General features: G+C 34.9%; 1 protein-coding gene across 2 annotated transcripts; it reads left to right on the forward strand.

Annotated features, from left to right (window-relative positions):
• The first annotated feature begins 57 nt into the window (after positions 1-57).
• LOC102807632 (uncharacterized) lies at positions 58-3227 on the forward strand. Of its 2 annotated transcripts, none has more exons than XM_078013968.2 (4): positions 58-360; positions 1761-2017; positions 2287-2405; positions 2664-3227. In XM_078013968.2, exons 2-4 carry the CDS (start codon positions 1827-1829, stop codon positions 2696-2698), a joined length of 345 nt encoding a protein of 114 aa, XP_077870094.1. In that variant the 5' UTR covers positions 58-360; positions 1761-1826; the 3' UTR covers positions 2699-3227. The 2 variants fall into 2 exon arrangements, with proteins under 2 accessions (XP_077870094.1, XP_085347957.1); XM_085491831.1 differs by lacking the exon at positions 58-360 and adding an exon at positions 1246-1614.
• Positions 3228-13917: the final 10690 nt, after the last annotated feature.

Genomic DNA, 13917 nt, shown 5'->3' on the forward strand with positions numbered 1-13917 from the left:
TGATACATCGTCTTCGGTTAACGTAACACGTGAAACGCTTGCGAAGCTGCCATATTTTTGGTTTGTCTGTCCGAGTGACATCCAATAGCCTCATGAATATTATGCAATGACATCATTCGTAACCTACGCTGTGCTATGCAGGATAATCCGAGCCAATCTGTGGATATACTGGCAAATTTGTCGAGAGGCATCGATAGAAACATTGACACGGTGCTGGGCTGTGATTCTGATGTTGTTGACATGTCAACAGAACCGGTGTATATTCAACGTGAATTTGGAGATCGTGTTACAACAGGAACACAGACTTTGATTTCCACAAATGATGTCCATGTACAAACAGGAATTATATTCCGTCAAAATGTAAGTCATCGTAATCAGTAAAAATTATGATGGAAATATTCTGGTATACACAGTTGAGTTTTATTCATAACGTACCTTTATCAACAGTCATTGATAATTTAGTTCATACAGACCAGGACAGTAGGCTGTCAAACTAATATAACAAAAACCAAATCAACATTATTTCAAACACAAACTTTAAAAACTAGAACCAGAGGATTAATAATAAACACTTTGAGGAAGTTGATCGCAAAAATATGTTTGCTTATTGTATTGTGACCCAGGTTATTTGAACCTCAAATATATCTCTCTTTGTTGACACCGAGTTTGTTTATATCCGGAAATCTTTGTGTAATCATTAACATGGCATTTGCCCAACTATTTCGGATTAGCGCCCACACAGGTCACTTGCATTGTCTTGCCTGTGCGATCTTTCACCTCTCTATGATATGTTATTTAGGTAAGATTTTTGTATTGACTCTGAATATCCATCGTAATCCTATTATTTAATTTATATCTTGTTTAAAACATAATCACCTTGGCATTATGCCTGTAAAGTTTTGTTTCTTAAGTATTACTTTCTCGAGGATTTGAATTTGATACGAGTTATAGGTAAACGTGCAGTCATTTTTCTTAACTTTAGAAATGTTCATGTATGAGGAAGTTATGCATCCCAATTAAAAGTTGTGTCTTTCACCTCTCTATGATATGGTTGTTATTTATAATAAAATAAAATAAAGATACGAGACTATCATCAACCACAATTGATCAAACTCTTGTGTGTATGTTTTCCCGTATATTGCGTAAATACGCAATTTGAAATTATTTTCATGTAATTCCAGTGTGTCAAGCCAGAAGCCTAACTTGCAGCGAAAACTGATAGTTTTTGAAACCAATCTTCTTCAGCTGTTCAGCATATATGTTGATGCAGAAGTGAGACTAGTGGTACTGTTAAGCAAACCATTGGTTCATGTGTTGTCATCAACCAGTAATGTGATTCCTGTGGGTATTTGAGAGAATAGTGTAGCCAACCATTTATTCAAAATACACCAGCTGGAAATATCATTCTCTCCGCAGCAGTCCTCTTTGCTGGCGCCAACATTGGGAAAGTTTTGAAAGTATACAGACACTTAAACTGCATGACCATTACAAGTCGGACATATTTGAATCATCAAAATGACTACCATACTTTCAATCTGGAAAAAACATCAAAATACATAAGAGAGGAGATACCTGAGGCAGTACATCCATACGATGTATGGCATGTGGCCAAAGGTAACTATTCCATATAATAATGCTTTCAAAAAAATATGATTATTGATGTTAAAATAGTTGGTCCAACACAGTATATTCACTTTGCCATACCCTCCTCCAAAAACACAAATATCAAAACTACACGATACAATTATATTTTTTATCAGGTTTGAAGAAAAAAGGTCAATGCTCCGTCTAAACTGAAAGGATGTGAAGATGTTGGCTTATGGAGAATGAGTTTGGTAAATCATATGTATTGGTGCTCCTTGTCAACTCGAAGTGGAGACAGGGAGATGATAGCAGCCAAATGGAAATCTATAGCAAACCATGTCCAGAATAAACATTCAGGTCTTGGTGAGCAGTTTCCAAAATGTAGGCATGGACCATTGCATGGAAGAGAGACAAAAATAATGGTTGAAACGAAGTAAGAAATTATTTTATTACAAATTAAAAGTAAATGACCCATCACAACAATTAAAACAGAGTAGTGGGTCGACAAATTACAAAATTAACGTTCTCATCATCATATATATGTGTTGTCAAGGTGAGGTCTTAGAAGGGAAAATCCTGCTAGTAGGAATAAAACGAATTGCTTACTTTTGGACTGGTATTTTCATCATCAGCTTTTTCCATTAATAAAATATCATTTAATATTGTACCAGAATGCCAGTATTAGTTTGTTTATTTTCATAGGCCAGTTGACATTAAAGTGCAGGGCAGAACCAGGACCGGAGGACAGTTTGCCATTAAATATCCAAAATATAAAGGTGGTGATTACATTGTCAGACAAATTAATCAAGATTGCACCTATGGTAAGTGTAAACACAGAAGCGCGTACAATACTGGTAAATACAGAAAGATCCTAGAAAACTAATTGACTAGCAATTTTGTTTTCCTTAGCCTAAGAAGTTGACCCATTAGAAAGTCGTGGGGAAGATTTTGAATAAAAAATAATCTACACAAAGAACATTTTTGAAAACAGTTACAGTAAAAATATATAGATAAACAAATCACACACATACTTCAAAATTTGTTTTTTACAGCGACAAACATTTTTTCTATCTCTACAGGTTATGTGGACGAGCTGTTACCGGAAATGGATTAGTGTGTCTCTCGCCAGATTATCCTACCACGTCTTGGTGCAGTACCTGAACCACTAAACGGCCAGTTTACCAGGCCTAATAAAGATGATGGTATTCAGCAACACATCACAAGATTTTCTAAATAAAATTATAATGGGCATTGTTGCCTAGTGTAAATATTGTGTAATAAATATTGTGTAAATAATTTTGTGTTCGTGTAGCATCAAGCACCTTTATGCACCGAGATGTCGCAACTTAAACCCTCTAATTTTTTGAACTGCGCAGGCTGGTAACGTCACTCTTACATCTAACACCATCTCTCACTAGTTGTCGATATGCAATATATCTCTATTTTCTGTAATAACAAAAACATAATTATAGTAAAATCCAATGACAGGAAATTTGTTTTTCATGGTTAAAGTAAGGAAAATAGAACAACATTATTTATTATAAAGTGCTATTATCAGCTACTAATTTTGGGCAGGCCACTGGGTTACTTTGTGTGTCAATAAATAAATATATATACTTTTGTCAAGTCAAAAGTGAATCATATTTTCGTGTTCAGTTTGTGTTCCACCATGTTGTTGCATATAATGATAGTATGCAGTTTGTAATACCCACCCCGGATGCTCGACAATACAACTGAATCCATGTTGACACTCCATCTTGAGTGTAACTTGTGATAAGCCACAGCAACAAACTCACTCTATTGCAGTAGGCATAACAACACAGTCCATTACAGGTGCACCTATTTGGATGAAACGTATAAATTGACTGTACTATTGCAACCGCCTGACATTCGTTATAATATATTTTGGGTTGATTATCAGAATCTTTTTCGAGGCTGATTTCAGGAAGCAAAATTCGGAACACAATATTTTGTAAGGGAAATTAAATATAAAAAGGGAAAAAAGGTATGCCAAAACATTCAAAAGCTAAGTGCACTACTCAACTCAAGTTTCTCTCGTTATTAGAAGCACGTAAACTATTATGTAAACAAAATGGCTGCTGTCGGCACAGGCCAGGCCTTTCACACAACGCTTACATTAACGTGCTATGCGGAATAACCACGTTCGGGACAATCATTCCTTCCCAAACAGGAATGAAATAGTATTACTGAAACCAGAAAATAGTGCTTACCAATGCGTATTTACTAATCTGTGCTGATTAGCCTTTCTGACAGTAGAGCAGTCGTCAGAAAATGCGACTTTTGCGCAAGATTCAAACCTATATGGCTCATTTAGTTCCGTAGACCATTCATAATTCTCATAATCTGATAAATTTGTCTGTGTCATCTGACAAGGACAAAATCGACGATAAAATACTGCTTGGACGAACGACATTGCGTGTAGCCAGTACGCTTGCCCATGGTGACGTCACCATGGACTTTTCTTTATGTAAATGTCATGAATATTTATATAGCTCAGCGACCGTGCAATTAACTAAAGCATTTTTTGGCGTTAAATTTATTTGTTGTGATCATACAACGACTAACATTTGTACTTGCAAATGTAATAATATAAGCCATAAAATAGGCATTTCACAGGCACATGTAGTCGTCGCGCTGCGCATGCGCGATATTTGTATTGATACACATTGATTTTCCCACAATCCAATGCGCCCTTATAATGGATCACAAGTACGAGGTTCGACCTGGGCGCGACAAGCAGTGCTTGAAAGGCCCGAGGAGAACACTGTACATGTAACCAGCATATTTGCGAATCAAGATTGGCAGAAAATTGTAAAGGATTCTGCCTTCAATTTTGTCTATTGATGAATATGACGCACGAAGTGAAATTGAATTTAGAAAAGGTCATGCTTTTTCGTCAAACTGAAAAAATGGCTGCGTCACTCTTGTAACTGCGCATGCGTACTCGCCGTACTGATATCTGTATCTGCTCAAATAAATCATTATATACAAAAACTCGCAAATTTTCAGACGATGAAATATTACCAGTATTTTTGCAACAGACACCGGTAACACATAAGCTCCGTTTCACGGGAGCTAAAAATTAAAGACTATGATTATGTGTTATCTCATCATTATTATTATTATAATTTAGAGGACTTATCATGCGCATATTCTCCTAAAATGAGCTCTATGCGCATTACATAACGTAAAAGAGTGTCAATAAATATCAAAAGAAATATAGAAAAGAAAAACAAATTAAAACTAGTAAAATTGACTACAGTGATGTTTTTAATGTCCTCCTAAATGATGAATGCGAAACTGAATGGCGAATTGAGAAGGATATGCAATTCCAAATGTTTGAACCTGAATATTGGAATGCACGTTCATTGTATGATTTAGTCTTGGAGCGTGGTTTCGTTAATATACGATCGTCTGACGACGAGCGCAATTGTCTAGCGTTATGGTATTTATATAGAAGATCTGACATGTACCGTGGACCAGTGTTACTTATCAATAAGTAGCACAAACCTGAAATTATGACAGGGCCCTATGAACTAAATCACATATTGTAAATGCATTAAATTATTGTTTGTGTTTTAATTTTAAATTAAATCTACATGAAAATGTCAAAAACAATGCCAACCTAATGCGAAGACAATATAAAAATTTCAATTTAATGACAATATATATAAAAAAAAAAACATTAAAATAAAGCAAATAAAAATAATTTTGGCACTGATCTCACCCCATAACCAGTGTGTGGGCGTGTGCTTCTGCAGACATCAGTAACCAGAATTCCAATACATCTAAATGGTTGGTTAAAAATATTACATAAACGACACAACATTGTTTTGGGGCAAGATAAATGGCGAAGGTGGATGAATGGAAAGAACGGCTTCTAACTACTATTTGTGAAAGGTATTATCCCAGAGACATTTTTAAATATGGATGAGACAGGACTTTTTTCAAAAGCATGTCAAGGGGGGTAACTGCAGTTGTGGGAAAAATCAAAGTAATGATTAACATTGATTTTGTTTGCAAACGTTGGAGATAAGAAGAAACTTCCTGTTTCATTCCATGCTAACAAGAAATCATGGACAACCTGTTCATTACTGTCTGCGTAAGTTTGACAGAAAACTCAGTAGACAAAAGAGAAAGGCACTTCTCTCTTTAGATGGCATGGGACATTGTCCTAACATTAATCCCCGTTTTTCCTCCTAACACTACATCTATTCTACAGCCAAGGAATAACTCAGGCATAATATTTTGCAATACACCACTGCAACACGTCACTCAGTGTGTGGTATAGAAACAGTCTAATCAACAAATTTAAATTGCAACACTAACTAGCAGTGCAATTGTTCACTACTGACACCAATGAAGGTGAGCAAAAACTAAAAGATATAAAATGTGTCAGGCAGTTGGCCTTACAACATAATTGTGTGACATCACTTGTAATAAAATATTACTTCTTCACACAGTTTGTTCGGAGTATATTTCTTCCACGAGAATTGTATCCACAACTTGCTTTACTACTACCCTCATCATTTTTCAAACTTCTTACTCACGTCTCAACTCATTCGCTTGTTTATTATTTCTCTAGTCCAACCACTTTGTCCTCTTCTTTACTGCATTATCCCCTTTCTCTATGTCACGCCCTTTAAACCTCAGTATACTCTTTTCCTGATTTTTTATTTCCATTTCGATTTTCTTCTGTCAATTATGATCATTATTATATCAATCTTTTGTATTTATCATTTTTACACTTTATTCCCTTTGCTACATTACTTTAAATCGGGGTAGGATAAGTTTATTTTTTAACTTCTTCCTACCTCTTCATTCGTCATCTTCCTCCTCCCTCATTACATCCAACCCCATTCCAGCTTTTTCCCTGTTATCACTAAATCTAGTATACACCTTTCAATTTCTGAACAAAAGACCAAAGAACGAATTCTTCCAAAATCAAACACATCTAAAAAAAATACCTGCTGTTATTTATTTAAGCTGAATGCATTTCTGAATTTATTATTTTTCCAACCTCTCGTTTCATTATTCGCTTATCAAAGACACTACCCATTTCATCCAAACCCTCAATAATCATCCACCCCTCTACCCCAATATTCTCCTAGTCCAGTGTTCCTGCGTTGCTTAGACAGACAGACGTGTTGCTTTTGTTTTGCCCGCGATCCTTAAAATCCTGTCCCTGATGCTTCATACTGAACGAGATTACAGCTGTGCAGTGTCCTTTCCACAGGTGCTTGTCAATCAGTTTTCTGTATGTGTAATTTGAAAACTTTAATGAAAGAGTGAGATTAAATACGTACACGCATATAATAAATATAAACAAGGTAGGAAAGTTTTTTACACCAACTCGGAAACTTGTCCACATTTTATCAATTCCCAATGTTTTAATCCGTTTAGTTTTTCTACAAATGAAAATTAATAACAAGAGAATCATTCGATCTCGGGCATTACCTCGTTCAATACGATCGGTCATGTTTACAGACTTAAAAAAATCAAAGAAAGCTTAGAAAGAACTCCCGTGTGCTGAGAGTATTGAAGATACATTAAAAATTAATTCAAAATTACTTGTACTTGAGATATTGATGGAATAGCTGAAAACTAATTATGTAAATCAGGTAACTGATATGAACAGATTTAAGTGTAAAACTAATAAGGTCTGCACAATGTATCAAGTTTCATTGAAATGTGATTAGAACCCAAAAAATATTAATTATTATGCTAATTAGAGAGTTAATATGAACAGATTTTAACCCAAAATTAATCAGGCTGCCTATTGTCCTAGAGCATTTATGTACCAAGTTTTATTCAAATGTGATGATCAATACTTGAGATAGCAGTATTAATTAATTATGTTAATTAAGTGATTAAGAAGCATACATATTTACCAAAAACTAATATGGTGTATAGTCCTAGGTTCATTGAAATGTGATGGGTACTATTTAAAAGTTACATTGAAATCCAATGAGTCGTTTGTAGACATCAGTGCAACAGCCAAAGAACAGCAAAAAATTAACTCATTATGCAAATTAGGTAATTAATAGGCACACTTATTTATCCCAAAATTAATCTGGTCTCTGCATAGTCCTAGAAAATGTTGCAAGTCTCATTGAAATGTGATGATTAGTACTTGAGATATCAGGTGAAAAGCTGAAAATTAACTAATTATGCTAATAAGGTGATTAATATGCACAAATATTTACCCAAAAACTAATTAGGTCTCTGCACAGTCCTCAAGTAATTATGTACCAAGTTTCATTGAAATGTGATCATTACTACTCGAAATATCAAAAGCTGAAAATTAATTAATTATGCAAATTAGGTAATTAATATGTACTGATATTACCCTAAACACTACCAGGTCTGTGCAGTGTCATATGACATCTATGTACCAAGTTTTATTGAAATGTTATGATTAGTACTTGAGATATCAGTGGAAAAGCCGAAAATTGATTAATCATTATGTAAATTAGGTAATTAATAATAATAACAGATTTTTACCCAAAACTAATCAAGTCTGTGCATTAGTTCAGAGCATCCATGTGCCAAGTTTCATTGAAATCCAACGAGTGGTTCTTCAAAAATCAGTGGAACAGTCATAGAACAACTTAAAATCAGTTAATTATCATGCAAATTAGGTAATTAATATTTATAGATTTTTACCCAAAACTAATCAAATTTGCGTATTGGTTCAGAGCATCCCTGTGCCAAGTTTCATCAAAATCCAATGAGTTGTTCTTCAAATATCAGTGGAACAGTCATGGAACAGCTTGAAATCAGTTAATTATCATTCAAATTAGATAATTAATATTCATGGATTTTTACCAAAACCTAATCAACTCTGCGCATTATCCCAGAGCATCTATGTACAAAGTTTCACCAAAATTTGATTAGTGGTTCTTGAGATAACGGTGGAACAAAAAGTGACATACATACAGACATACAGACAGACAGGGTAACTGCAAAGACTCCCTTTTGTGCTTCGCACACGGGAGTCAATCACTCCGGCAATCGGTAACAAAACCCTTGACACGGCCATCTTGAAAAAAAAATCCGCACATGCACACTACCGCAAACTTAACAGACGACTTCATATCAAGCAAATACGCGTGTCCAGCAAACTTCACACCAACTGATCCAACGTAATTTTGTAATAATCTGCTATTTATTGGTACTTTTGGGATAGAATGTCTGCCTTTTTCAATAGCTAAACTATGATCGCTAACCCTGAATTTAGTGAACATTTTTCTATTTTCACCATTCAAATTAAGTAAATAAGGCCCCACATTTTGAATATGTTCTGAGTTTAAAATTTTCATTTGATATAGCAGTTCTCCACTTGTTCACATACCTGCTTTGTAAATTTGAATGTACAATTTTACAAATTGTTGCTGTTTGTGTTTTGAGAATTTTTCTTTTCAGAAGAAAATCTAATGATACTTCCTGTAATATGGTTTTAAGATTAATGAACCAACTATTTGATATAGATGACTTTTTCTGTTCATAGAATGCCTGTTTTGTGGACAAGGGAGGTCATCTTGGTTTCCTAATCAACTAATTAAAATACCTGTAAGGTAAACTTCATCTCTACATTTAAAGAAAATATTGTCCCAATCCCGCTCTTGCTGCTAAATTACATGAGGTCCTGTTCGTCTGCAAGATTTGCTTACAAAACTTCAAATGAATTTTTTCCATTGAGTTTTTCCCCATTTGTTGTTGTTGATGAAACTGTCGCATACGACTTATTTACCACTTCCGTGTCACTGAGAATGTTCTAGAACCGTACTGTGTCTGGGTGGAATGTTCTATATTGTTTTAGAAACTGGTTGAATAGGTAATGGAACACTGTAGGAGGCAATAGAAGGTAATGGAACATTCTAGAAATTTATAGTAAATTCCAGACTCATTATGTATGCTGATGTAATGTCTATTTATAGACAGTGTGGGTATATATAGGGGAGTTGTTCAGCACTGAGTTCAGATCGGAGATCTCGTTGAATTGTGTTGGAGTTTAAGTATCTAGTTATTGGAGTAGTGGAGTTTTACCGCGTTATTGTACTTGATGTTTGCAGAGTATAATAATACCAGTACCAGTTGAAACCTCATCTGTTGGCTCCGTGTTCGTATGTTATCATCGCCGCCAGGGAAGTCTTTATGTTACTGTTGCCATTTTGGTATTTGAACCATCACACCTGTACTATACCAATTACGGTAATATTATGTTGCGTGTGACAGAAACATTGTCCCCATACCTCTGATCCATATAGAAGGATGGGTTTTATAAAAACGTCAAATAAGTGTAAATACAGTTTAGTATTTTGTTCATAGCAAAAAGTGCTTTTCCAACTTTCTTTGCCATATTGGCTGTTGTCTCATTGAAATTACCATTTGAACTGAAAATAATCCCTAAATAAATATACTGTTTATTACATTTAATGCATTGGTTGCCAATATTAAAGAAGTGTCTTGATTGCAGTGGTGATTCATTGAAAATAACAATTTCAGTTTTAGATACGTTTATTTTAAGTTGCCAATTTGAGCAATATTGTTCAAGTTCATTCAAAGCTTGTTGAAATCCATCTGATGTACTGGAAATAAGAACCATGTCATCTGCATATATTAATGAGATTACTGGTGTATTATTCAATGTTCGTGGTTCTGTGTTTGTTTTGTCAAGGCGGTCTTTAAAATCATTAATGAAAATATTAAATAATGTTGGACTAATCACACAGCCTAGTTTCACCCCTTTTGTAACTTCAAAACTCTGGGTAATTAAATTTGATATGTGTTTTAGTATTAGAGTACATATTTTTAATGAGACGGTAAACCCTTCCATTGATATTGTGACGTTAAATGCGGGGGGGGCTTTATGGGGCTACACCGTATTCAGGATCGGGGAGCTTGTCTTTAATGCCGGTCTAATAGTCTTTGTCTTTGGTAGCGTGCTTATCTTATAAGTCTCCTCCCTCTCAGCTCGTCCGCTGTCACGGGGTGGGGATCGTTTGGTGAATGTATATCACCACAACTGAGACTGTGCAGAGAAAGAAATATACCAGTAACAATTATAACAAATCAACACGACACAATATATACGGTTTCCTGTACTTTAATAAACAAATAACAGGGATGCTGGTCACTGGAACCAGCAAGGAAGGGACTACACTGTAAAATAAAATAAATTAGAGACTTGATCGATGCTGCAGGGAACACTCCACTCTCCATTGGACAGAAATGTGCAATGTTGCGTTCCTTCGTATCTGGCACACTGTCGAAGCAGCTGCACTACAATTTAAATAAGTGCTCTGTGTCCAGGGAGTATCGGCAACTGCACTGCTATCTGCTGGCACTGGTACAACGGGAGTAGTTCAGGCAGTGAGCTTCAGTGGTTCCTGTTGATCAGCAGGGATTACTGCACAGCACGTCTGTATATGTACCCCTGTATAGGGTACAGCTCACTGGAGTCAGGAATCAGCATCACAAGATGTTACAGGATCAAGTCAGGTCACCTTCCGGACTAAAGATTTTCCCTTATGTCTCATCTTAAATACCCTAGCTAATTTATGGCCATGCAAATAATAAAATGTATATAACGAAATGATTGGTTATCTCGAAATAGCCGACAAATCAGTGTACAGAGGATGCCAATGTTGGTAGTGGAATAAACCACTCTTAATCTAAGCTCTACCAATTTAAAGTAGGAGACTCGGGTCAATGATGTCATATCTATTTTCATTGCCAACAACACTGGGCTCAGCACATTCCAAGGTATTTCACAATCACCATGTCACTGTCTGAGACATACCATTATGCCACAGGGAGAGACAGGATGTATGTATCTGAACTTCTGCTGACAACACAATCCAGTGACTGTATCAGCAGTCTTAAAAATAAACATGTGCAATGGGTTGTTGCAAAGTATCCAAACATGTGCGCTTTTCATTCACACAGTCAGGGCTCTGTACTTTTAACTTACAATTTATGTCACAATATTATATTTAAGAAGTTTGTAAGAAAGTCCTATTCTCCAAAATGAATCAAAAGCTTTAGCAAAATCGACAAAACATACAAAAAGTTTCTTTTTCTTACATAATTGTTTGGAAATTAGGGTTTAGACAAAAATTTGATCAATAGTACGATGGTACTTTCTAAAACCAGCTTGGTTATTACAGATTAGTTTGTTCTCTTCAATATGGTTTTTAAGACCAGAAATTATTATGCTACAAAATTATTTACCAATACAACTAGATACAGATATTCCTCTGTTGTTTTGGTAATCATGTTTGTCACCTTTTTTATATAAATGTGTAATTATACTGGTATTCCAAATATCCGGAAATATTGAAGATTCATGAATTAAATACAATAATTTAACTGGAGGATCAATTAAGAAATTACAAATGTATTTCAAAAGTTCAATACATAAACCATCCAAGCCTGCTGCTTTTTTAGTTTTTTTGTATTTTTAATGCATTAACAATGTCTTTTTGCGTAATTTCTGTATCGAATATATATTTGTGTGATACACTGTTTTCAAATCTTAATAATTCATTTTTAACACTATCATGAAACGTATGTAAGTTCATGTTATCTGAGACATGGTTAATATTTTTCTTGTCTTGATTAGACTCCTTCATAAGATTTAGAATATTCCACATCTCATTAGATTTATTTGCATGGAGATTGTTTAAAGTATTGACATGTTTTTGGATTAATATTTTTTTAAATTGTTTCTTTTTGCATAATAAGTTGCCCTAAGATTATTGTCAAAAGGAAATCTATTAATCAATTTTGCAGTTGCTACAAGATAGTCTTTTAATTTACAATCATTATCAAACCATTTATGATTTTTATTTCTAGTTTTGCTTCTTAAAGATTCCAGTGGCAGCATGGTTGACATTATTATTAAATGAAGAAGTGGCTTGGTTAATTAATGTTCTCCTGTGTTTTACTGTAACTAGTCTTATTAAAGTTATTAATTGGAAAATGGGTACCAGTTGAAAAAGGATAACGTGTTCCATTTCCATTTTAAAGGAGGCAGGTTTAAATTGTTATTTCTGTCACTCTTTTGCTCCAAATAACCAACTTTGGGTAATGTGGATATTTGACAATGATCAGAGTAAATAGTGAAATTATTAACATGAAAGTATTCAAATTCTGACATAATATCATTAGAGGCGACTGCGGAGAGTGTCACTAAAAATAAAGCCAAGGAACATCGACGATTTCAGCGAAGCTGGTTAACTCATCCATGGCTGAAATACAGGGATGATGAAGATTTGATGTACTGTAGTTGGTGTGTATTTTCAAAAAATAATAATGCTATGACACGGTAATAATTTCAAAACCAGTACGTTAACGAGACATGCAGAAAAAGTATCACAATACTGCAGTTGCTGCACAGGCAATGCAATCAAACACAGTCGCCGATGTTGTACAGCGAGAAATGTCAAAACGCGAAATGGGTGTAATAGCTGGAATGAAAAGTGTATATTGGATGTCAAAGGAAGGACTTTCTATTCGTAAATACGGTGGTCTGCTCTATTTCCTAGAAGACATGCATTGTCCTGATATAAATCAATTAAAATGTGGCGAGAATGCTGTTTACCACAGTGATGTCATAGCAACCGAGTTTCAGGACTCTATTGCCCATGTTCTCAGGTCTGAATTGCAAGATGCTCTAGTTACATCTCCTGCTTGTAGTCTTATAACAGATGAGAGTACTAACATTGCGATGACAAAAAAATGTTATTTATTGTCGCTTGTCAAACTCCCAGTTTATACAAGTAACCCATTTTCTTGGAAATGAAAAAGTTAGTGATGGAACAGCTGTAACTATTACTGAAAAACTGAAAGATATGTAAAGTAGAAACCAAATGTATGACTGGTTTAGGAAGTGATGGTGCGGCTGTTATGACAGGCAAGAGCAATAGTGTATCTGCACGTCTGAAAATACAGTTAATTCCAAACTTATAAACATTCATTTCATAGCACACAAAATTGCGCTGTGTACATCACAAGCTGCCAACAAAGTAAGTGTTATTAACAGTTATCAAGAGACATTGACTGGTATTTTTTTACTTTTTTAAGAGATCTGCAAAGCGTGTAGAAAAAATAACTGAAATTCTGGAGCAATTAAATGAACCTACAAAGAAGTTCAGACAGATAGGTGGCTATCTTTCTACAAAGCAATGGAAACTGTGTACCGTACCTGGGATTCACTGGTAACTTTCTTTGTTGAAGATGGCTAAAACTAATCTTCAGTCCAAAGGCTATGCTAAGAAACTTACAGAATATGAATTTGTAGGTGTT

Source organism: Saccoglossus kowalevskii, chromosome 17, assembly GCF_978046115.1.
Source record: "Saccoglossus kowalevskii chromosome 17, keSacKowa6.1, whole genome shotgun sequence".
Lineage (NCBI taxonomy): Eukaryota > Metazoa > Hemichordata > Enteropneusta > Harrimaniidae > Saccoglossus > Saccoglossus kowalevskii.

Bases quoted from the DNA above. Each gene is read 5' to 3' on its own strand.
- LOC102807632 (XM_078013968.2), top strand. From the start codon at position 1,827: ATGAGTTTGGTAAATCATATGTATTGGTGCTCCTTGTCAACTCGAAGT. The intron at 2,018-2,286 runs GTAAGAAATTAT...TTATTTTCATAG, and splicing joins AAAATAATGGTTGAAACGAA to GCCAGTTGACATTAAAGTGC. The intron at 2,406-2,663 runs GTAAGTGTAAAC...CTATCTCTACAG, and splicing joins TAATCAAGATTGCACCTATG to GTTATGTGGACGAGCTGTTA.